At 24.4% G+C, this 22,631-nt stretch overlaps 1 protein-coding gene across 1 annotated transcript in view; it reads right to left on the reverse strand.

Annotated features, from left to right (window-relative positions):
• The window catches only part of LOC111621255 (extracellular sulfatase Sulf-1-like), a 90,642-nt gene that overhangs the window by 63,481 nt on the left and 4,530 nt on the right, over positions 1-22,631 (reverse strand). The window contains exons 2-4 of the mRNA XM_023363336.1: positions 6,078-6,400; positions 3,972-4,211; positions 2,122-2,443 (exon numbers count right to left, since the gene is read on the reverse strand). Coding sequence (XP_023219104.1) covers positions 2,122-2,443; positions 3,972-4,211; positions 6,078-6,360 — 845 coding nt within the window. The 5' untranslated portion in view covers positions 6,361-6,400. The remainder of the gene's footprint in view (positions 1-2,121; positions 2,444-3,971; positions 4,212-6,077; positions 6,401-22,631) is intronic.

Raw genomic sequence — 22,631 nt, forward strand, 5'->3', positions numbered from 1 at the left:
AGTGATTTGCTTTTTGTCCTTATGTTATAATATAAATCTATGTGTACTAAGTTTTGACTCTGTGGCTGACTTATTACACACTATTGATGTTGTCAGAGTAATCATCACACAGAAGTGGGTATAAGGTAGACACAGGTTTATTATGACAATGGTATGCATTTCAGACAGTTGTATGTCCCTCTTCAGCCAAATTCAAAATGCATACCCTCTTCTGTGTGATTACTCCAACGATGTCAATAGTGTGTAATAAGTCCTCCGCAGAACCAAAACTTACTGCTCATAGATTAATTTTGGAATATATGTTATCATTTCAAATTTAAAAATAATCTACAAGTTTAAAAGAAAAAAAATACAAAAGTATTTTAAGTAATAATACTTGACATTTAAAAAATAAATACACATGATTATTTTATTTATTTAGTGCTGAATAAAATTAATATACAAGGCAGTCCAAAAAAAGTCAGTTAGCTAATATATATTTAAAAACTTTTAAGAATGGTCTAAACTGACTTTAAACAGCTGCATGGTATTATTTATTTTAACTTTAAAGTATACAAATCATTTGTTGAGACAATGATGTATATTTACTACAATTAAAGCAATTCTCTTAGATCTACACAATATTGAGTTATATCAGTTTGCTATTGTAATATCAGAAATTTTTGATTATTATATAATTTTGTAGACTATCTATAATCTTGTTGTTTATGTATATTAATTAATAGTCAATACATAATATAAATTTATTTTAACAAATTACATTTTATACTATCATCTATAAAACTTACAAGAAAAATTCCTACTCAGTTGATTCAAATAAATTCATAAAATTTAACTGTCTATTAACAAAAAGTAACAAAACATGAATATTGCATATGTGTCATATTTAAGACATAAAATGATGATATTGCATTTATATAAAGACAACAAACATTCATCATCACTGCTTAAAAAAAAATCCAGCAACAAGTTGCTTAACTTACACAGATACATTTAAAATGCATGTGGCATCATCTGTTATATCTTATTTATATCTTATACCTTTTTATATTTTTAAATATTATAAAGTGAAAAAAAGCTTAATTTTGAGGGTAGGGATGTGTTTTATAAAAATTTGTAAATGCTAATAATCAGTACAATTGTCATTAAGTCTGACCCTATTCAAGATATGACACACAACTCCCTTTATTTCTCCACCCTGTCAATCTTTAACCACCAAAATTTAATAGTATCAATCCTCCTAATACCCAAACCCCCTGCAAAATTTCAGAAATTTTTGACAAAAAGCACAGGAGTTATTAAGCTTCAAAGAGGGTAAACAAAATTGTGCCACACCCACACACACACACTAACATCTATACATAAAGTAAAAACCCCCAAATTTTTTTTGCATTTCTTGATGTTTCAAGATCCAGAGTCCAAAAATATAAAAATATTGAGGTCATTTTTTTGGGTGATAGCCATACTTCTCCTCCAACACTAGGAGTTATAATTCAGCACCTCAAACAACCTTTACAGCTCCAGTGGTATGTGTTTACACCTTAAAGCATTTTCAACCTCATCAAGGTCTTCATCAGGCTACTTTAACTAGGAATTCAAACGCGTTTGGAACGGAATGTATACGATTCAAAATTTATAAACAGAATTACTTGATATTACACGTGCGTTACAGTCGTTTTAGCGCGTGCATAACGTTCCATGAGTATTCTTAAATCTGTTTATAAATTTTGAATCGTATACGTTCCATTCCAAACGCATTTGAATTCCTAGTTAAAGTAGCCTGATGAAGACCTCGATGAGGTTGAAAACGTTTTAAGGTGTAAACACATACCACTGGAGCTGTAAAGCTTGTTTGAGGTGCTGAATTATACTTCTCCTCTGTTATATATAATAGAGCCATTAAAAAAAATATATAAATAACAACCCAAATATACTGTTCAACATCATATTATCAGAAGTTTCTCTCTTTAAAGCTAATATTGTAATAAACTATTTTGCTAGATATAAGATATCTTTACTAAATATTTAACTTTAAAACATCTTAAATGCTACATTGTATATGCATCAATACAATATTAAAATAAATAGAATCAAAATCATCATATTCATAAAATAACTTACCTGTGTGTAGTGATATTATGAAATAAATGTTGATAAGGTGGTGCTGTATCTTCTGGTCCATGTGGTGAAGGAAATGATAATACCATTAAAACTGGTTTATTTATGAAATATTGCTTGGATTGTCGGAGAAAAGATATGCTATCATTAGCAATAAGATCAGGATAATAATCTTGATAATAATTATTTCCATGTTTAATTTTGTTGCCATTTATATTTACAGTGTAATTATAAAACCGAGAATTTCGGATTAATCCAGCCCATTCTCTCCATCCTGGTGGTATATATGAGCCATTATAATCATTTAGATATTTTCCAAAGAAAGCTAAGAAAGAAAAAAAATTGAAATTTTACTTACATAACTCTGATGAATCTCATACAATCAATCACATCTTATAAAACTGATTCATTGATAATTTATAAATAATGCAATTGAATCCACATTTTATATTTAATTATTGTTGTAGCTCCTATATATAAAAATTCTAATCTTTGCTTATTTAATGAGACTAATAAATTTCAATTTTTTTAACTCAATTATTTCTGTCATTTAATAACAACCTCTATAGTAATGGTAAAATAATAATTTAATTAGCACGAAAAAAACAATATTTAGTTTTTATCTTAAAAGCTTTTGTCAGTTACATTAGATCAGCAATTAAAAATCGACATTAAAATAAATAAGTAAATAAATAAATAATTTTGAAAATGTCAGTATACATAAACAACTTTCAAAAATGTAACAGACATATTACAGACTGTGTAAATAAAAGTAATATAAATTTTTAATTAAATAAACTAAAACAAAAAAAATAAATTACAAAGACTTTTCCCTTTCATATACATTCCATATATTAAATAAATATAGATAAAACAATGGTAGCATCACCTTTTTCTATTGTTCTCATTTTTAAGCACATTTAAAGTATCATATTATTTTAAATTCAAAAAATGCTTGAATTCAGAAATTTAATATTTTTTCAGGGCTTTGTTTCCCTTTAAGATTTATTATATTTTAGTTTTATTAACAGAAGGTATTTTTTCTTTTTTATCTAAATGGAAAACCTACATTTTTACTTCAAATGCATTGTTTTATGTTTGTGCGTATAAAGATTTATATATTAATTATCTTCATAATTATTTCTATTTGAAAAATATCTAAGTTTACAGTTTTAAATTATTATTATTACTGTTACAAAATAAAACAATTTAAACTACATATATTCACATTTTTTATGTTAACTATTTTTTCAAAATAAAATTCTTAACTGAATTGGATATACAAGTAATATTAAAACTCAAAATCACTAGCAAAACTTTAGTATCAATTTTACTCAAATTTTAGTTTGTATTATAAGTTATTAACTTTGTCATTATTAAAATGCAGAAAAAAATCATACGTAATAAAAGTAAGCTTTTGAAAAAAAACAATAATAATATAATTAAGTTAAAGAAATAAATTTTTATATTATCTACTAGAACTTTACAATAAACTCAAGTAGGGATATACTATTGTATAATACAAATTTCAAGTTTATTATTATATGGTAGCAAACTAATTTGTATTATATAATGGAGGAAAATTTTAAAAACAACAAAAAAAAAATTCTTTTTTAAGTCAATACAAGGAAACATCTACATTAGACTATCTATTTACATGAATCAATATATAAAATTTCTTCTGAATAAAATGAAAAAATACAAGGCTTAAATTAATAAACACAGTTTAATTTTATTTTACATTTTTTCAAAGTTATAATTTAATAATTTTGTACAGAATTGTTGGTAAATTCTCTGTTTTATCAATAATCTTAAATATATTTAATTGACATTGAAAATTTGATTTACTTTACCTGTTCTATATCCAGCATTATTAAGATAAGTAGCAAATGTTCGAGGCTCGTGTTCTTGCTGCCACATAGGAGAACTACAGTTGTCATTATTTGTATATACATTATGATTGTGTACATAAAGGCCAGTTAAAAGAGAACTTCGTGAAGGACAGCACATTGGAGTAGTAACATATGCATTGGGAAAATGTGCTCCACCTTCTCCTAAAATACGTAATGTCTTTGGCATAAAATTCATTGATCCTGTACAAAAAAAATTAGTTACATTAACTTTTATCTTATGTCATCATCAAGTTAATTTTCAGCAAATAAACCAAAGTTAATTTCTTGGAATTATTTTATTAAAAAAATAAATTGTCCATGTTTGTTTTAAATTCTTATTTAGAGAATAAGTTGTTAATGATCCATAGAACACACAAAAAAAACTAAATTATTATTTTATTATTATTATTAAAGACATCAAATAAGTATTTACTACACATCATTTAGTTCCAAAAATGTGATAAAAACAAAAATCAGAAATGCTTAAACAACATTGGAAAGAAAAATAATTAATTTCACTGATATTAAGCACTATCCAGCTAATAAAATATTATCAATACTTAAAACTTTCAAAATGATTCTTATATTAATTAAATTTAATAAAGGATGGTAAAAATGATATTAAAAATTAATAAGCAATTGCTAAAACTATATTTTTAATAATTTCAAATAAAATTCTGATAATATATTAGACTACCAGTCATAATTTTGATAAAATGTATCAAAAATGAATAATTTCCAACTGGTTCAGTTCTCAAAATAATTTTGTTTTTCTTTAATGATTTAATGCTATTTATATATATATTACAGCTTTCATATTAGCTTATGCATTATATATTTTAAATTGTTTGTTTTGAATAAATATTCAAGGATAAATGCAAATTAACTCTGGTTTCAGATCTTACTGAATTAGTTGAATTTCATCATCTATATTGGTATCAGATTTCAGATTGTAATGTAAATGCTATAAAATAAAAAATGAATTCTACAAAACATATATTTAAATGTACAATGTAAATATATTTAGCAATCTCTCTTCATTTGTGAATTATGAATTACAAATAAAACTAATTTTACTTAAATGTTGTCACCAATCAATTTTATGTATTAAATGGATCATCTTTCTTATAATTATTATTTAACAAAATTAATAAAATCAGAAATTAATAATGAAATTAATGTTTTTAACAATTTTGTGGACGAAAAATTAAAATCTTATGTTTAAGTTTTATTCCTAGATCAGCCAGCTATTTAAAAACAAAATAAAATTCAAAAAAATTATTTTATTTTTAAACTTTCCTTACACACTGTTGTAAGACTTCAATGTGACGTCTAAATTTCAATAGGAAATTTACATAAAATAGTAATAAAATTAATTTAATATCATGTTCAATATCGTTTTTTTTTACTTCAAAAATATTATATAAAAATCAGTTTTCTATTATCATTTAATTATCCAAGTTTAATATTTATGAATTTTCTTTATCATCAAATTTGGAGCAAAATTAACAAATAAGTTATTTTAATTCAAATATAAATGAAATATTTAAATTTCATATATTATCTTTTCAAATGTTTGATTAAATACTGAATTATTGCATTAATAAATGCCTAGACAATTGGATACTTTTATTAACATATATTTTATAATTTTAAATAGATTATTAAAATTTTATCAATGGTGATTTCGTACAGTATTTCAAAGTATGTAGTGTGCTCTTCAGAAATTGTGTTTAATCATTGTTGTGTTTTGATACAATAACAATAGATATGTATTTGTAAATTAAAAATATGAAATTATATTAAATGTCTGAAATATTCAATATGAAGTTTTCTACGTGTGTTCTACATCTAAAGTTATTTTTCTTGTAAGAAAAATCAAGTAGTATGATCCAAAAATTCATTAATATATTGGTTGGTCAGTCAGTCATTAATATATTAATTATTATATTAGATTAATTATTAAATTCAATATTGTCAATTTAATATACAGACATCTGGTTATTTAGACTGTAAATAAATTTTAATTAAAGAAATATATCACAAAAGGAGGAAATGCAATCATACCTAATTCAATATCCTGATCATCTGTAATGATGAGAATTATGTTTGGTTTCTTGTCCCTGTTTGATAGTTGCTTACGTGATCTCAATTCCTTCTTATCATTATTTCCCCATGAAGAATATTTACTATTTTGTCTTTGATTCTGTAAATTATAATCTTGTCTGTCTAAAAATGCTTCTGATTTATAAAACAAAGAATCCTGGTGTAAACCATGTCTTTCTCTTCCATTTGCAATTTTTATCAATATCATCAAGGAGAAAACTTCTAATATCAGCAGAAAATTCATTCTTCATTGCATTTTGTAGTTATAAATCTTGAATTATAACCTATTAGTTAAATGATTAAATATCAAATAATTGATATTTCAGAGTAATATTCTTATAATTATATGAAATAAATATGTTGTTAAAATTAAATGAGCATAATAACATTCAAAGTTTATACAGTCAAACCTTAGTTTATGAATTTAATTTGCTCAGAAACTGATTTGTTCTCAAACTGAAACAAATTTTCCCATAAGAAACAATGAAAAATAAATTAATCCATTTGCAACCCTCCAAAATTTTTTTTAAAGCTGTATTTCATTCATAAAAATGTCTACAAATGCAATATATTATAATATATAATATTATCTATATCCATTTTATACATACATATATATATATTAAAAGTGAAATGTTCTGTCATCACCAACTGAAACCAAAACCATCACTTTACAAAAAATTGCTATAAATAGAGATAGAGACTAGACTCTGCCTGCATTAAATATATCCAAATCAATCAAGATGGACAACAAGTACTTTATCCACACTCTTTGAAATACTATGATTCAATTGCTTTGATTTCAATTAAAATTAAAATTAATTNAATTTTTATTATTGTGTTTTGGTCAAATTTTTATAATAAATAAAAATATTTTGTTGTGTTTGTAATTATAATGTGAAAAATAAAAATTTGAAGAAGCCAGTTTTCATAATTTACAAAACCTAGTAATAAATTTGGTAAAGAAAATATCAAACAGAAGAAAAGCTCAAGAATTAGCATTAAAGATGAGAGACATTATTCCATTAATGAGATTTTTTTTTATATTTAACAGAAATTTCATTTTATCAGTTAAGTTAATTATTCTAATAATAGTTGAGATTTTTTTTAAATGTATAGAATTATATTAGTATGAGGTCAAGTAACTAATATGTAGTAACATTTTAATTAACTTTTCAAATTTCATTAAGTTATATACTTAATAAATACACATAAATACTTAATAAATACTTATTTATAATTCATCACACAAAACCTTTTGAAACTCCAGTAATAGACCTAGACAAGGAAGACCCTGATAGGGTCAAAAACGTTTGATGTTTTGTAAACATGTATTACTGGAGTTTCAAAAGGTTGTGTGGGATGAATTATATTTCCTCCAGTATTTGCTAAGAAGTTTATTGANTCCACACTCTTTGAAATACTATGATTCAATTGCTTTGATTTCAATTAAAATTAAAATTAATTTTGATTTTATTTTTAATTTTAGTTTCAGTTTCAACATAAAAATCAGTTTTAATTATCATTTTATTATTTTTAGTTTTAATTAACTGGCTACCTATTGTTAATAAATATTAAACTAAGTATTATTATTACAACATATAATATTTATTAATAAAATGTTGTTATTTAATTTGTTTATAATTTTTTATTTCATTCTTAATAAGCATCTTTAAACACAGATTTATGGATGTCATTTATATTACGTGACTGTCAATTAACGTGGTTTTATTTAATTTGATTTAAATTTGATTGTTATGTGTACCGAAAAACGGAAATAGTATCTTACTTGCATGCATTTTGAAATATAATTTGAATAACTATGTCATCGATGGTTTATGTCACAATGTCTAATGATGCGAGATGATCTCTGTGCCACTAACTTGTAAATCTGTATTCCTGTCATTGATTGGTTGGGCTGTAACTTTCTTTAATGTAGTAAGTATAGGGAGTTGACCAAGTTGACCATTGGGGACAGGCTCTGCCAAGTAGCTTGTTCGGAAACACAATTATTGCATGACAATTGGAGCAAATATGGCATTCAAAATTCTGTTTGTAAACCAAATTGTTTGTACCCAAGTTTGACTGTATGTATATTATATATATAAACTTTGAATGTTATGATGTTATGTTATTTATATTTAGTTTACTTTTAATGTTATATATATACAGTATATATAAATAAAATAAATGTTTGAACAGAAACAGACTTAGAAAATAAATTGGTGCAACAAGCATGTTACAGAATAATTTGAAATCTTGTAATTTTAAATATTTTCTTTCCTCTATTACTGGTTATTTTTTAAATTTTTTATATTTGCAGCTATTTAATCTATACATTATACATAGAATGCTAATATTGCTTATAACTGAATTATTATTAACAACAACAAAAATGCAAAAAGAATTATAAAACAACGTAAAACTCTGCAATTGGATTGCCAAAGACAGACTAATTTTTTTTACACAAAAGCTTGTCAGTAAAGTTAGTTAGTTCCAAGCAATTTCAGTCATTTTCCTACTTTTATTTTAAGATTTATAAAAAAGAAAATTAGATTATTTATTTTGCACCTCCCTGTATAATTTAGAAAGTTAATTTTTCAAATTATAAAATGTTAAACAATTTCAATATCATTACTTAATCAAAAAGCATTAATATACTGCATATTTACAATTTTCTTTTGGAATGAAAAGCTCACTGTACAGAGATTTTTCAATTTGTTTATTTTCAGATTCTTTCAGAAACAAGATTTCTACTTTTACAATTTAATTGATCCTTGGAAAATGGCCATTAAGTAAGCTATCATATTTCCTATAAACTCGGTGTCAACAATTACATTAATTAAAATGCAGTTTTAAGTATGCAATACCATACAGAGCAAGCCAATAAAACACAATGCTTAAATACAGTATTTCATGATAGAAAATGCATAGCAATAATAAAAGTGGGAGGGTCATAAATTTATCATGTATTATTGTTTTAATCTTACAATCTATAACTATGTATAATAATGATGTAATTATAATGTACTTTAATTCAATTAATAAATTAAATCTAATAATAATAATAATCTGTATATGTATAAATATATATATTAAAGCAAAATGTTCTGTCCTCACCGAAACTATAACCAATACTTTACAAAGAAGCAACAAGTAAGTAAATCACACCAGGTCGTCTGTGAAATATACAATTCGTTCCTCAGCATGGATTCATGGAAAGGGTTAACAAAGGGAAGGAAAGTCTTTGCATAGGGATAGGAAACACAAAGACTTCACTTCTGATTCAGACTTGGAGTTGAAGACACAGCTATTCATTATATATATAAAGCAACATGTTCCCCTTTATCACCACACAAATAACAAATTTAAAAATTAATTTGATTTTCAATTTGAAAATTTCAAAAAACTTTTACACAGTTTTTATGAATGTTTTAATTTTCAATTGATTTAATTTTATTTTTAGTTTTGGTATAAAGGCCAGAGTTTTAATTATTATTTTATTATTAAATTTAAATGCCAAATTGAATTGTTTATTTTAGTTTTAATTTCTTTAGTATTAATTTGGTTTTTATAATTATTTATTTAGTTTTTCCTGCATTTTTTGAACCCTTAATTACAATTTTTTAAATTAATTGCAACTCTCTTTCTTTTGCAACATAACTATAGAAATTGCTTTAGCGTTGTTTTTCAGAAATGATGATCAAATTTAAATTTATTTTAATTTTTTAGTAGTTTCATTAATTTTTGTTTGTTGTTTTAGTTCTTAAAGCAGTGATAGCTTCAATTTTAGTTTACAAAAACTAATATTGAAAGTTTGGAAGGTATTAATTAGTTTTTGTAAATTATAAAAAAAAATATTTGATAGATTTCAAAACTGCAAATGTAATATGAAAGCAGGATCCTAAAACTGAAAAATCAGACCACTAATGAACCTCAGATAGAAAAATTAGCATTAAATACGTAAACAACAGAAGATTTCCTATTAAACAAAATATTTAATTCCTTTATAATCATATTATTATTTTCTTTTCATACATGACAATCTCAGAGAAAGAGTAATCCAAGTACAGTTTTTGGTGTATAGCCTTAGCATGTGAAGATTGTTTAAAAGCAACTGCTTTATTTATCGCAATACAGATATAAATTTGTAGTTACATTCCAGGCCAAAATGAACAAACAAAAGAAGAAAATATGGGAAATATTTTGTATTATTGAAGTTCTCATTAATTATCTTAAAATAAGGATTTACTGACATGGATCAATTTTGCTCTGAGGTCATTGTAGAGTTTGTTGTTTTTCCAATATATATTAAAAAGTTAAATAAAGTAAAATTTGTATTTTTTTAATCATTCAAATTAATTATTTTGATCCATAATTTGAAGTTACTAAATTTCAAATTTAACTTTGACCTACCTATGGAAATAAGGCTTACCATTCCTATCCTAGAGTTTTGAAATATTTATAAACATTATCTTAAATAAAATTATTGAAAAACTAAACAATTTAATGTTTTCTTAATTAAAAATATTACCTTTTGCATATCCACATTCTGAAGAGTTAAAACCATAAATAAACTTTTAATTTAAAAAAAATGGGATCATGAATAGGTGTTTTGTCAAACCAAGTTTCATTAAATCTGTAACAGCAAATTAAAATAATAACTGTAATGAACAAAATCATTTTGTTTTCAATATGGTTCAAGTTATATCAATCAAAGCATTTTATCCATAGAGAAAGATAGAGAAGCACAGGCTATATTATGATCATTACTTTCACTTTCAAGAGACAATGGCCAGAATACAGCACCAGTGAATTTGAATTCATTAGTTCTGTTTCAGCTCATCCCTAATTCCTTTAAAAAAAATTTTATTCATATTGCTTTGGTTTCTATTCACTTTATATTTTTATTTCTAACTTCTTGAACTAAAAATAAATTATGTAAAAGACTATTTCATCTCTCTTCTCTCATTGTCTTTTATGTTAACATTTTCATAACAATGTTATAAATAATGAGTTAATTTGTTAGATATGAGCTACGACAAAGAAATTAACAAGTTGCTGCTACTTTACTTATTTTATTTCATCCAAACACAAAATATGACTAGTTGTTCAAATTCGTTCCATTAACTTTAAACTCCCTACATTGCTAATTTTCTAATTAAATTCTTGAATATGGATATTTATTAATCCCAAATGCTTGAATACAAACAATCCTTGATTTTCAGATATAATGCATTTCTGAGAATGTGTAGTAAAGTTGAACAAAGTTGCATATTATGAAAGAATTCTAGTCCCAGACAAATGAAAAAACTTAAGATATTGTGAAAAACAAACTTCCCTGTGTTAAAATACATAAAACATTATTTGAAATAGTAAAACCATAGATTAAATAGAAAACAGACAATAATAATTATGTTGTTTTTGTTATTTATTCTGAATTTTTATGTTAGCTATTTAGTTCATTTATGTGTTGTTTTGTATTTTCTCATTAATAATTTCCAGCATTCTCTCATTCTAAATTTTTGTTGTAGAATAGTAATATTTAAATATATGTGTCAGAAAAACATTTATGTTCCATTCATTTTGAATGAAAACTGTCATTCAATCACTATTTTTATCCTGCAAATACACACATTTGATTTTAAACAATACGTTCAGAATACTGTTTTGTTATGTAAATATGAAAGTCTGAAAACTAAGATAAACATTTTTGGAGTTATTAAATAGTAATATGACTTCTTAATTTGTGTTAAGTATCTCTTTGACCTCTGAGCGTAAATAATAAAGTAATGATAAAATGGTTTTAAATTTTAAGAAACTGTAAAACTAAGTATAGTTGTTTAATGTGACTAATATGAAAAACTGACATATTAATTGCAAGTCTGATAAGGTACACTTTTAGTTATGAATTAGTTACTATAAGTGAAATCTTGAAACTAACTGTACTGCATTCTGCAATGAAAGTTATCGGAATATTGATTAGGAAGTTTTCTTCTTCTAGATTTCTCTCTCTTATTCAGGTTGGTTTTGTTTTGCAAATTTAATGATATGTAGTATAAAATTTAATAATTTACTACATAAATTACAATAATTGGGAAATTTTTCACTATAAAATCCAGGAAGTCAATTATTGGCAAAGTACATTGTAGAGAGTTTCTGTAAATAAAGTTATTGTTCTTTCATAGATCACGGTGAAAGATGCATCTTTTTAATTCAAAATACTTTGTTAGAACTTGCAATTGTAAATCAGAATCAGACATATCAGCTTTAATCATCAATCTGATAAGAAATTCAAATACAAATGTAATAAAAATTCCAGGATACACCTTTTTTCAGCTCATGATTTTAACTTGCTTAAATTCAGCTTGTGACTAAAATATTTATTGTTTTGAATTTAAATCAATTGATATCTTGTTCTTTGATCTTCATGGATCTGATGAAAAGATATGTATTGTCTTGAAAAAAATTGGTTCCGGGAATGTTTATTAGCATTTTGTATTGTTCAAACTAGCAACAAATAGAGTCAGTTTTTTAAAAGAAGAACATCAATTTGAGATCTCTTCCTGGAATTACAACTTGAACAAATTGCATATCATCCATCACACCAAGACAATTAACAAAACTATTCTTCATGATGATCGACTCAATAAACTGAAGTTCATTAACTCTAAATAAGTTTTTTTAAGAAGTCCAACAGAATTTTTTATTTCAGAATTAAATATTTTTCAGAATATTATCTCCACCAAAAAAATGTTTAATTCTGAAAAAAATCTTGATTTAACTAACATTAATGAACTTCAATTAACAAAACAATCTACTTACTGTATATATTTAATAGAATTAAAATGCATTCTCCATTATATTTGTTAAAAATTATTCTTTTACGAACCACACAGTAATATAAATACATTCAGATTGCTTCTGATGAGATAAGATTTTACACTTCTCTTTTTTATATTTATTTGTATGATGATAAGTTTATAATTTATACAGAAAGATAATTATACTTAATAGCATAAAAGTTCAAAGTTATAAAAATTAATTTTGGCATAGCAGTATAATACATATTGTACTGTACAGTATAATACCTACAAGTATATATTAAATTGCCATTTGAAAACTACATAATTTACATTAAAAATTATTAATAATTTTACTGCTTGTTTAATTACTTTCTTAGATGTATCATAAACAGTGTATCAGCATGTAGTATAGTAACTAAGCAAATTAACTTCAAATTTTCTATTTAATAATTCTCAATCAACATCTGTTTTCTTTAATAAGTGAAAATGATCTATAAACAGTGTATTTTTAAATACAATTTTGCATTACTGAAAGCAGATTTTTAGATTACAAGATAAGAATATGAGAATTTAATTGTCCAAATAGTCAAGCAATTTTGAGAATAAAAAAATATTTAGATATAAATTCTCTCTGTTTTTAATTTTTTGAAAGAAGAGAAATAAATAAAATTAAAGGATAAATTCAAACGTATTTTTAGGGAAAATGGTATTAACAGGAAATTATAAACTGGGTTAGGAGGAGACAGGGTCAACTGTCAAAGCTCTTAAATTCTTTACTTCTTATGTATACATCAACAGAGAAGTATAGAATTTAAGTATATAAATATTTTTACATTTTCTGTAATAAAATAAAAGAATTTGAATGAAATATATAATGTTCAATACTTCATACATTCTCAATTGTTAAACTTAACAAATTAAGCATGAAATATAAAGAAAGTTTCTTCCAATACATCATGATCTCAAATTTCTATCATTTGATTTTGGTAAGTTTTTACTGAAGACTACAAATTATATCATTCTGCATATCAAATCAGTTTTTTTTTTCATTTAATCCATAACCTGCTAAAAAGCTAACATTATATTTTTCCAAATATAGCAAAATATGCTGAATAATTTCAGAATATATTTATGTTTAACAAAAACTGATAACTGAATTATTTAAAGAATGAACGAAACAAACTTTTTTTAGTTATCCAACAATAAACTTTAAAATTTTCAAGCCATTTTATAGCTCAAACACAGTTGTATATTTAAATGTATTCAGATACCAGCACTCCTTTATTGGATTCTTAAAGTTTAAACCTGATGAAGAGCTATAAACAAGTTCAAAAATATCAGTACAAGTTTAATATTGATATCTAAAAAGATTTTTATTCGTTCGTGCATTTATGTTTACTCATTGCAAATATACATAAGTATGTTCTGAATTCTTTTGAAATCTATAAATTTTAATGATATATAAAGTCAAAAGTGCAAGTGTACAGTATAGTTATACGGAATCCTTGATATTACATACCTTCTGTATATATACAAGTTTATATTTATGTACTGAATAACATATGCATAATATATAATTATATATAATTAACCTTATAACCTTAATTATATATATAACTTTTATATATGCATACATATATATAATATGTAATAAATAATGTATTAAACCAATAAGCTAGATTTACACTTTTCTGTTTTATTGGAGACCAAAAGTGAAAACTCTCAATCTCATGTTCAGATCTCTCAGTCCATCATCAGAGAGGCAAAAATAGAAAATACTTGAGATTAAGAGGTATTTTTCATTTTTGTCTCCAAAAATAGCAGAAAATTACATATGTTAAGATCACTGGGGGAGATAAACTTGTCAATAAGGTAGTCATTGAATTTTGACAACAGTGTCAAATCCAATGACTATCCTAATAACTTTGACCTAATTTTTAGAGGTCAAACAATCACTAACTTTTAACCATTTCAGATGAGTAGAAATTCAAACTGAAAAGTTATAGAACAAGGCCATTTATAAAAAAAAAAAAATTATTTTAAACTTTAAATGAAAACCTGCCAAGAAAACCTAATGCATCATAATAAATTTTGCATTTCCTTTAAATTTAACTTATTTAGAATAATACTGCAATTATATTTTGCATCATAGTAAAAAGGAAATTATAATTTTTATCTTTTTATTAATCTTTTTAATACATCATTGTTGTTAATATTAAAGGGTGATATAATTCATTTATTTTCAACAGTGAGTAAATTTAAATATTTAGTTTTGATAAAAGCTAAATAATATTGACAAATTCAATTAAAAAACATAAAATCTGGTGACAAAGTCTTAACTATTAAATGCATGTCAAAGTATTCAAAAGTCAACAATTTTTATTATTGTGTTTTGGTCAAATTTTTATAATAAATAAAAATATTTTGTTGTGTTTGTAATTATAATGTGAAAAATAAAAATTTGAAGAAGCCAGTTTTCATAATTTACAAAACCTAGTAATAAATTTGGTAAAGAAAATATCAAACAGAAGAAAAGCTCAAGAATTAGCATTAAAGATGAGAGACATTATTCCATTAATGAGATTTTTTTTTATATTTAACAGAAATTTCATTTTATCAGTTAAGTTAATTATTCTAATAATAGTTGAGATTTTTTTTAAATGTATAGAATTATATTAGTATGAGGTCAAGTAACTAATATGTAGTAACATTTTAATTAACTTTTCAAATTTCATTAAGTTATATACTTAATAAATACACATAAATACTTAATAAATACTTATTTATAATTCATCACACAAAACCTTTTGAAACTCCAGTAATAGACCTAGACAAGGAAGACCCTGATAGGGTCAAAAACGTTTGATGTTTTGTAAACATGTATTACTGGAGTTTCAAAAGGTTGTGTGGGATGAATTATATTTCCTCCAGTATTTGCTAAGAAGTTTATTGATTAGGTATTATTTATTTTATAGATTCTCAAATTATATGATAGATCATTAAAAAAATCATTGTATAAGTCAAAATCCAGTAATTATACTTTAGTCATTTAACTGATCAAAATTCAATATTTATAGACTATTGTGTTAAAACAGATGATATAATAAATTTCCAGAATAGACCTTGGAAAAGAGTCATAGAACAGTGTTTCTCAGCCTCTAACGAATCATCGCCCCCTCACTACAAAATTCCGATGTCGAGGGACAAGACTAACGCCAAATGTGTACTGCATTGAATAGACTAGTGATTAGTACAATGTTATTTGTTTAATTATTGTACGATATAACCAATAAAATATCTAATTATTATTAATATAATGTTTTACTATATCGCCCAGAAAATTGTTTTTAGCCCCCCAAAATATAAATTGTTACTAATCGCCCCCCTCAACATGGAAAAATGCCCACATGGGGGCGATATTGCCCCCCTTGAGAAACACTGTCATAGAAGAACATCCAGAAACTAATCAAATCAGAAATCATCACCTAGAAGATAATACAGCAGCTTTTAAATATATAAAATTCTTATAATAAAGAAACTATAATTGTTGTTATAAACACTATAAACTATGATACGACATTGAAACTAAACATAAAATACAAAAAATCAATTTTGGTTTAGTGTTGTAGTTGTGTGTTCAGTATGAATGGCTAATTAAATATATAAATACAGAAGAAATAAATTTTAAGTGTGTTTGTATTAAGAGAGAAAACCTTAAAAAAAATGATATTACTGTATATCTGTCAAGCACAGTTTCTTATTCAGAATCTGTTTTGCAGAAAGATCTTTATATAGGTAATTTTAATTTTCTATTAAAAAAAATATATATNTTCTCATTAATTATCTTAAAATAAGGATTTACTGACATGGATCAATTTTGCTCTGAGGTCATTGTAGAGTTTGTTGTTTTTCCAATATATATTAAAAAGAAAATGTTCTGTCCTCACCGAAACTATAACCAATACTTTACAAAGAAGCAACAAGTAAGTAAATCACACCAGGTCGTCTGTGAAATATACAATTCGTTCCTCAGCATGGATTCATGGAAAGGGTTAACAAAGGGAAGGAAAGTCTTTGCATAGGGATAGGAAACACAAAGACTTCACTTCTGATTCAGACTTGGAGTTGAAGACACAGCTATTCATTATATATATAAAGCAACATGTTCCCCTTTATCACCACACAAATAACAAATTTAAAAATTAATTTGATTTTCAATTTGAAAATTTCAAAAAACTTTTACACAGTTTTTATGAATGTTTTAATTTTCAATTGATTTAATTTTATTTTTAGTTTTGGTATAAAGGCCAGAGTTTTAATTATTATTTTATTATTAAATTTAAATGCCAAATTGAATTGTTTATTTTAGTTTTAATTTCTTTAGTATTAATTTGGTTTTTATAATTATTTATTTAGTTTTTCCTGCATTTTTTGAACCCTTAATTACAATTTTTTAAATTAATTGCAACTCTCTTTCTTTTGCAACATAACTATAGAAATTGCTTTAGCGATCAAATTTAAATTTATTTTAATTTTTTAGTAGTTTCATTAATTTTTGTTTGTTGTTTTAGTTCTTAAAGCAGTGATAGCTTCAATTTTAGTTTACAAAAACTAATATTGAAAGTTTGGAAGGTATTAATTAGTTTTTGTAAATTATAAAAAAAAATATTTGATAGATTTCAAAACTGCAAATGTAATATGAAAGCAGGATCCTAAAACTGAAAAATCAGACCACTAATGAACCTCAGATAGAAAAATTAGCATTAAATACGTAAACAACAGAAGATTTCCTATTAAACAAAATATTTAATTCCTTTATAATCATATTATTATTTTCTTTTCATACATGACAATCTCAGAGAAAGAGTAATCCAAGTACAGTTTTTGGTGTATAGCCTTAGCATGTGAAGATTGTTTAAAAGCAACTGCTTTATTTATCGCAATACAGATATAAATTTGTAGTTACATTCCAGGCCAAAATGAACAAACAAAAGAAGAAAATATGGGAAATATTTTGTATTATTGAAGTTCTCATTAATTATCTTAAAATAAGGATTTACTGACATGGATCAATTTTGCTCTGAGGTCATTGTAGAGTTTGTTGTTTTTCCAATATATATTAAAAAGTTAAATAAAGTAAAATTTGTATTTTTTTAATCATTCAAATTAATTATTTTGATCCATAATTTGAAGTTACTAAATTTCAAATTTAACTTTGACCTACCTATGGAAATAAGGCTTACCATTCCTATCCTAGAGTTTTGAAATATTTATAAACATTATCTTAAATAAAATTATTGAAAAACTAAACAATTTAATGTTTTCTTAATTAAAAATATTACCTTTTGCATATCCACATTCTGAAGAGTTAAAACCATAAATAAACTTTTAATTTAAAAAAAATGGGATCATGAATAGGTGTTTTGTCAAACCAAGTTTCATTAAATCTGTAACAGCAAATTAAAATAATAACTGTAATGAACAAAATCATTTTGTTTTCAATATGGTTCAAGTTATATCAATCAAAGCATTTTATCCATAGAGAAAGATAGAGAAGCACAGGCTATATTATGATCATTACTTTCACTTTCAAGAGACAATGGCCAGAATACAGCACCAGTGAATTTGAATTCATTAGTTCTGTTTCAGCTCATCCCTAATTCCTTTAAAAAAAATTTTATTCATATTGCTTTGGTTTCTATTCACTTTATATTTTTATTTCTAACTTCTTGAACTAAAAATAAATTATGTAAAAGACTATTTCATCTCTCTTCTCTCATTGTCTTTTATGTTAACATTTTCATAACAATGTTATAAATAATGAGTTAATTTGTTAGATATGAGCTACGACAAAGAAATTAACAAGTTGCTGCTACTTTACTTATTTTATTTCATCCAAACACAAAATATGACTAGTTGTTCAAATTCGTTCCATTAACTTTAAACTCCCTACATTGCTAATTTTCTAATTAAATTCTTGAATATGGATATTTATTAATCCCAAATGCTTGAATACAAACAATCCTTGATTTTCAGATATAATGCATTTCTGAGAATGTGTAGTAAAGTTGAACAAAGTTGCATATTATGAAAGAATTCTAGTCCCAGACAAATGAAAAAACTTAAGATATTGTGAAAAACAAACTTCCCTGTGTTAAAATACATAAAACATTATTTGAAATAGTAAAACCATAGATTAAATAGAAAACAGACAATAATAATTATGTTGTTTTTGTTATTTATTCTGAATTTTTATGTTAGCTATTTAGTTCATTTATGTGTTGTTTTGTATTTTCTCATTAATAATTTCCAGCATTCTCTCATTCTAAATTTTTGTTGTAGAATAGTAATATTTAAATATATGTGTCAGAAAAACATTTATGTTCCATTCATTTTGAATGAAAACTGTCATTCAATCACTATTTTTATCCTGCAAATACACACATTTGATTTTAAACAATACGTTCAGAATACTGTTTTGTTATGTAAATATGAAAGTCTGAAAACTAAGATAAACATTTTTGGAGTTATTAAATAGTAATATGACTTCTTAATTTGTGTTAAGTATCTCTTTGACCTCTGAGCGTAAATAATAAAGTAATGATAAAATGGTTTTAAATTTTAAGAAACTGTAAAACTAAGTATAGTTGTTTAATGTGACTAATATGAAAAACTGACATATTAATTGCAAGTCTGATAAGGTACACTTTTAGTTATGAATTAGTTACTATAAGTGAAATCTTGAAACTAACTGTACTGCATTCTGCAATGAAAGTTATCGGAATATTGATTAGGAAGTTTTCTTCTTCTAGATTTCTCTCTCTTATTCAGGTTGGTTTTGTTTTGCAAATTTAATGATATGTAGTATAAAATTTAATAATTTACTACATAAATTACAATAATTGGGAAATTTTTCACTATAAAATCCAGGAAGTCAATTATTGGCAAAGTACATTGTAGAGAGTTTCTGTAAATAAAGTTATTGTTCTTTCATAGATCACGGTGAAAGATGCATCTTTTTAATTCAAAATACTTTGTTAGAACTTGCAATTGTAAATCAGAATCAGACATATCAGCCTTAATCATCAATCTGATAAGAAATTCAAATACAAATGTAATAAAAATTCCAGGATACACCTTTTTTCAGCTCATGATTTTAACTTGCTTAAATTCAGCTTGTGACTAAAATATTTATTGTTTTGAATTTAAATCAATTGATATCTTGTTCTTTGATCTTCATGGATCTGATGAAAAGATATGTATTGTCTTGAAAAAAATTGGTTCCGGGAATGTTTATTAGCATTTTGTATTGTTCAAACTAGCAACAAATAGAGTCGGTTTTTTAAAAGAAGAACATCAATTTGAGATCTCTTCCTGGAATTACAACTTGAACAAATTGCATATCATCCATCACACCAAGACAATTAACAAAACTATTCTTCATGATGATCGACTCAATAAACTGAAGTTCATTAACTCTAAATAAGTTTTTTTAAGAAGTCCAACAGAATTTTTTATTTCAGAATTAAATATTTTTCAGAATATTATCTCCACCAAAAAAATGTTTAATTCTGAAAAAAATCTTGATTTAACTAACATTAATGAACTTCAATTAACAAAACAATCTACTTACTGTATATATTTAATAGAATTAAAATGCATTCTCCATTATATTTGTTAAAAATTATTCTTTTACGAACCACACAGTAATATAAATACATTCAGATTGCTTCTGATGAGATAAGATTTTACACTTCTCTTTTTTATATTTATTTGTATGATGATAAGTTTATAATTTATACAGAAAGATAATTATACTTAATAGCATAAAAGTTCAAAGTTATAAAAATTAATTTTGGCATAGCAGTATAATACATATTGTACTGTACAGTATATAATACCTACAAGTATATATTAAATTGCCATTTGAAAACTACATAATTTACATTAAAAATTATTAATAATTTTACTGCTTGTTTAATTACTTTCTTAGATGTATCATAAACAGTGTATCAGCATGTAGCACAGTAACTAAGCAAATTAACTTCAAATTTTCTATTTAATAATTCTCAATCAACATCTGTTTTCTTTAATAAGTGAAAATGATCTATAAACAGTGTATTTTTAAATACAATTTTGCATTACTGAAAGCAGATTTTTAGATTACAAGATAAGAATATGAGAATTTAATTGTCCAAATAGTCAAGCAATTTTGAGAATAAAAAAATATTTAGATATAAATTCTCTCTGTTTTTAATTTTTTGAAAGAAGAGAAATAAATAAAATTAAAGGATAAATTCAAACATATTTTTAGGGAAAATGGTATTAACAGGAAATTATAAACTGGGTTAGGAGGAGACAGGGTCAACTGTCAAAGCTCTTAAATTCTTTACTTCTTATGTATACATCAACAGAGAAGTAAAGAATTTAAGTATATAAATATTTTTACATTTTCTGTAATAAAATAAAAGAATTTGAATGAAATATATAATGTTCAATACTTCATACATTCTCAATTGTTAAACTTAACAAATTAAGCATGAAATATAAAGAAAGTTTCTTCCAATACATCATGATCTCAAATTTCTATCATTTGATTTTGGTAAGTTTTTACTGAAGACTACAAATTATATCATTCTGCATATCAAATCAGTTTTTTTTTTCATTTAATCCATAACCTGCTAAAAAGCTAACATTATATTTTTCCAAATATAGCAAAATATGCTGAATAATTTCAGAATATATTTATGTTTAACAAAAACTGATAACTGAATTATTTAAAGAATGAACGAAACAAACTTTTTTTAGTTATCCAACAATAAACTTTAAAATTTTCAAGCCATTTTATAGCTCAAACACAGTTGTATATTTAAATGTATTCAGATACCAGCACTCCTTTATTGGATTCTTAAAGTTTAAACCTGATGAAGAGCTATAAACAAGTTCAAAAATATCAGTACAAGTTTAATATTGATATCTAAAAAGATTTTTATTCGTTCGTGCATTTATGTTTACTCATTGCAAATATACATAAGTATGTTCTGAATTCTTTTGAAATCTATAAATTTTAATGATATATAAAGTCAAAAGTGCAAGTGTACAGTATAGTTATACGGAATCCTTGATATTACATACCTTCTGTATATATACAAGTTTATATTTATGTACTGAATAACATATGCATAATATATAATTATATATAATTAACCTTATAACCTTAATTATATATATAACTTTTATATATGCATACATATATATAATATGTAATAAATAATGTATTAAACCAATAAGCTAGATTTACACTTTTCTGTTTTATTGGAGACCAAAAGTGAAAACTCTCAATCTCATGTTCAGATCTCTCAGTCCATCATCAGAGAGGCAAAAATAGAAAATACTTGGGATTAAGAGGTATTTTTCATTTTTGTCTCCAAAAATAGCAGAAAATTACACATGTTAAGATCACTGGAAAGATAAACTTGTCAATAAGGTAGTCATTGAATTTTGACAACAGTGTCAAATCCAATGACTATCCTAATAACTTTGACCTAATTTTTAGAGGTCAAACAATCACTAACTTTTAACCATTTCAGATGAGTAGAAATTCAAACTGAAAAGTTATAGAACAAGGCCATTTATACAAAAAAAAAAAAAAAATTATTTTAAACTTTGAATGAAAACCTGCCAAGAAAACCTAATGCATCATAATAAA

This window comes from Centruroides sculpturatus, unplaced genomic scaffold (assembly GCF_000671375.1).
Source record: "Centruroides sculpturatus isolate CEXI.00-Female unplaced genomic scaffold, Cexi_2.0 scaffold271, whole genome shotgun sequence".
Lineage (NCBI taxonomy): Eukaryota > Metazoa > Arthropoda > Arachnida > Scorpiones > Buthidae > Centruroides > Centruroides sculpturatus.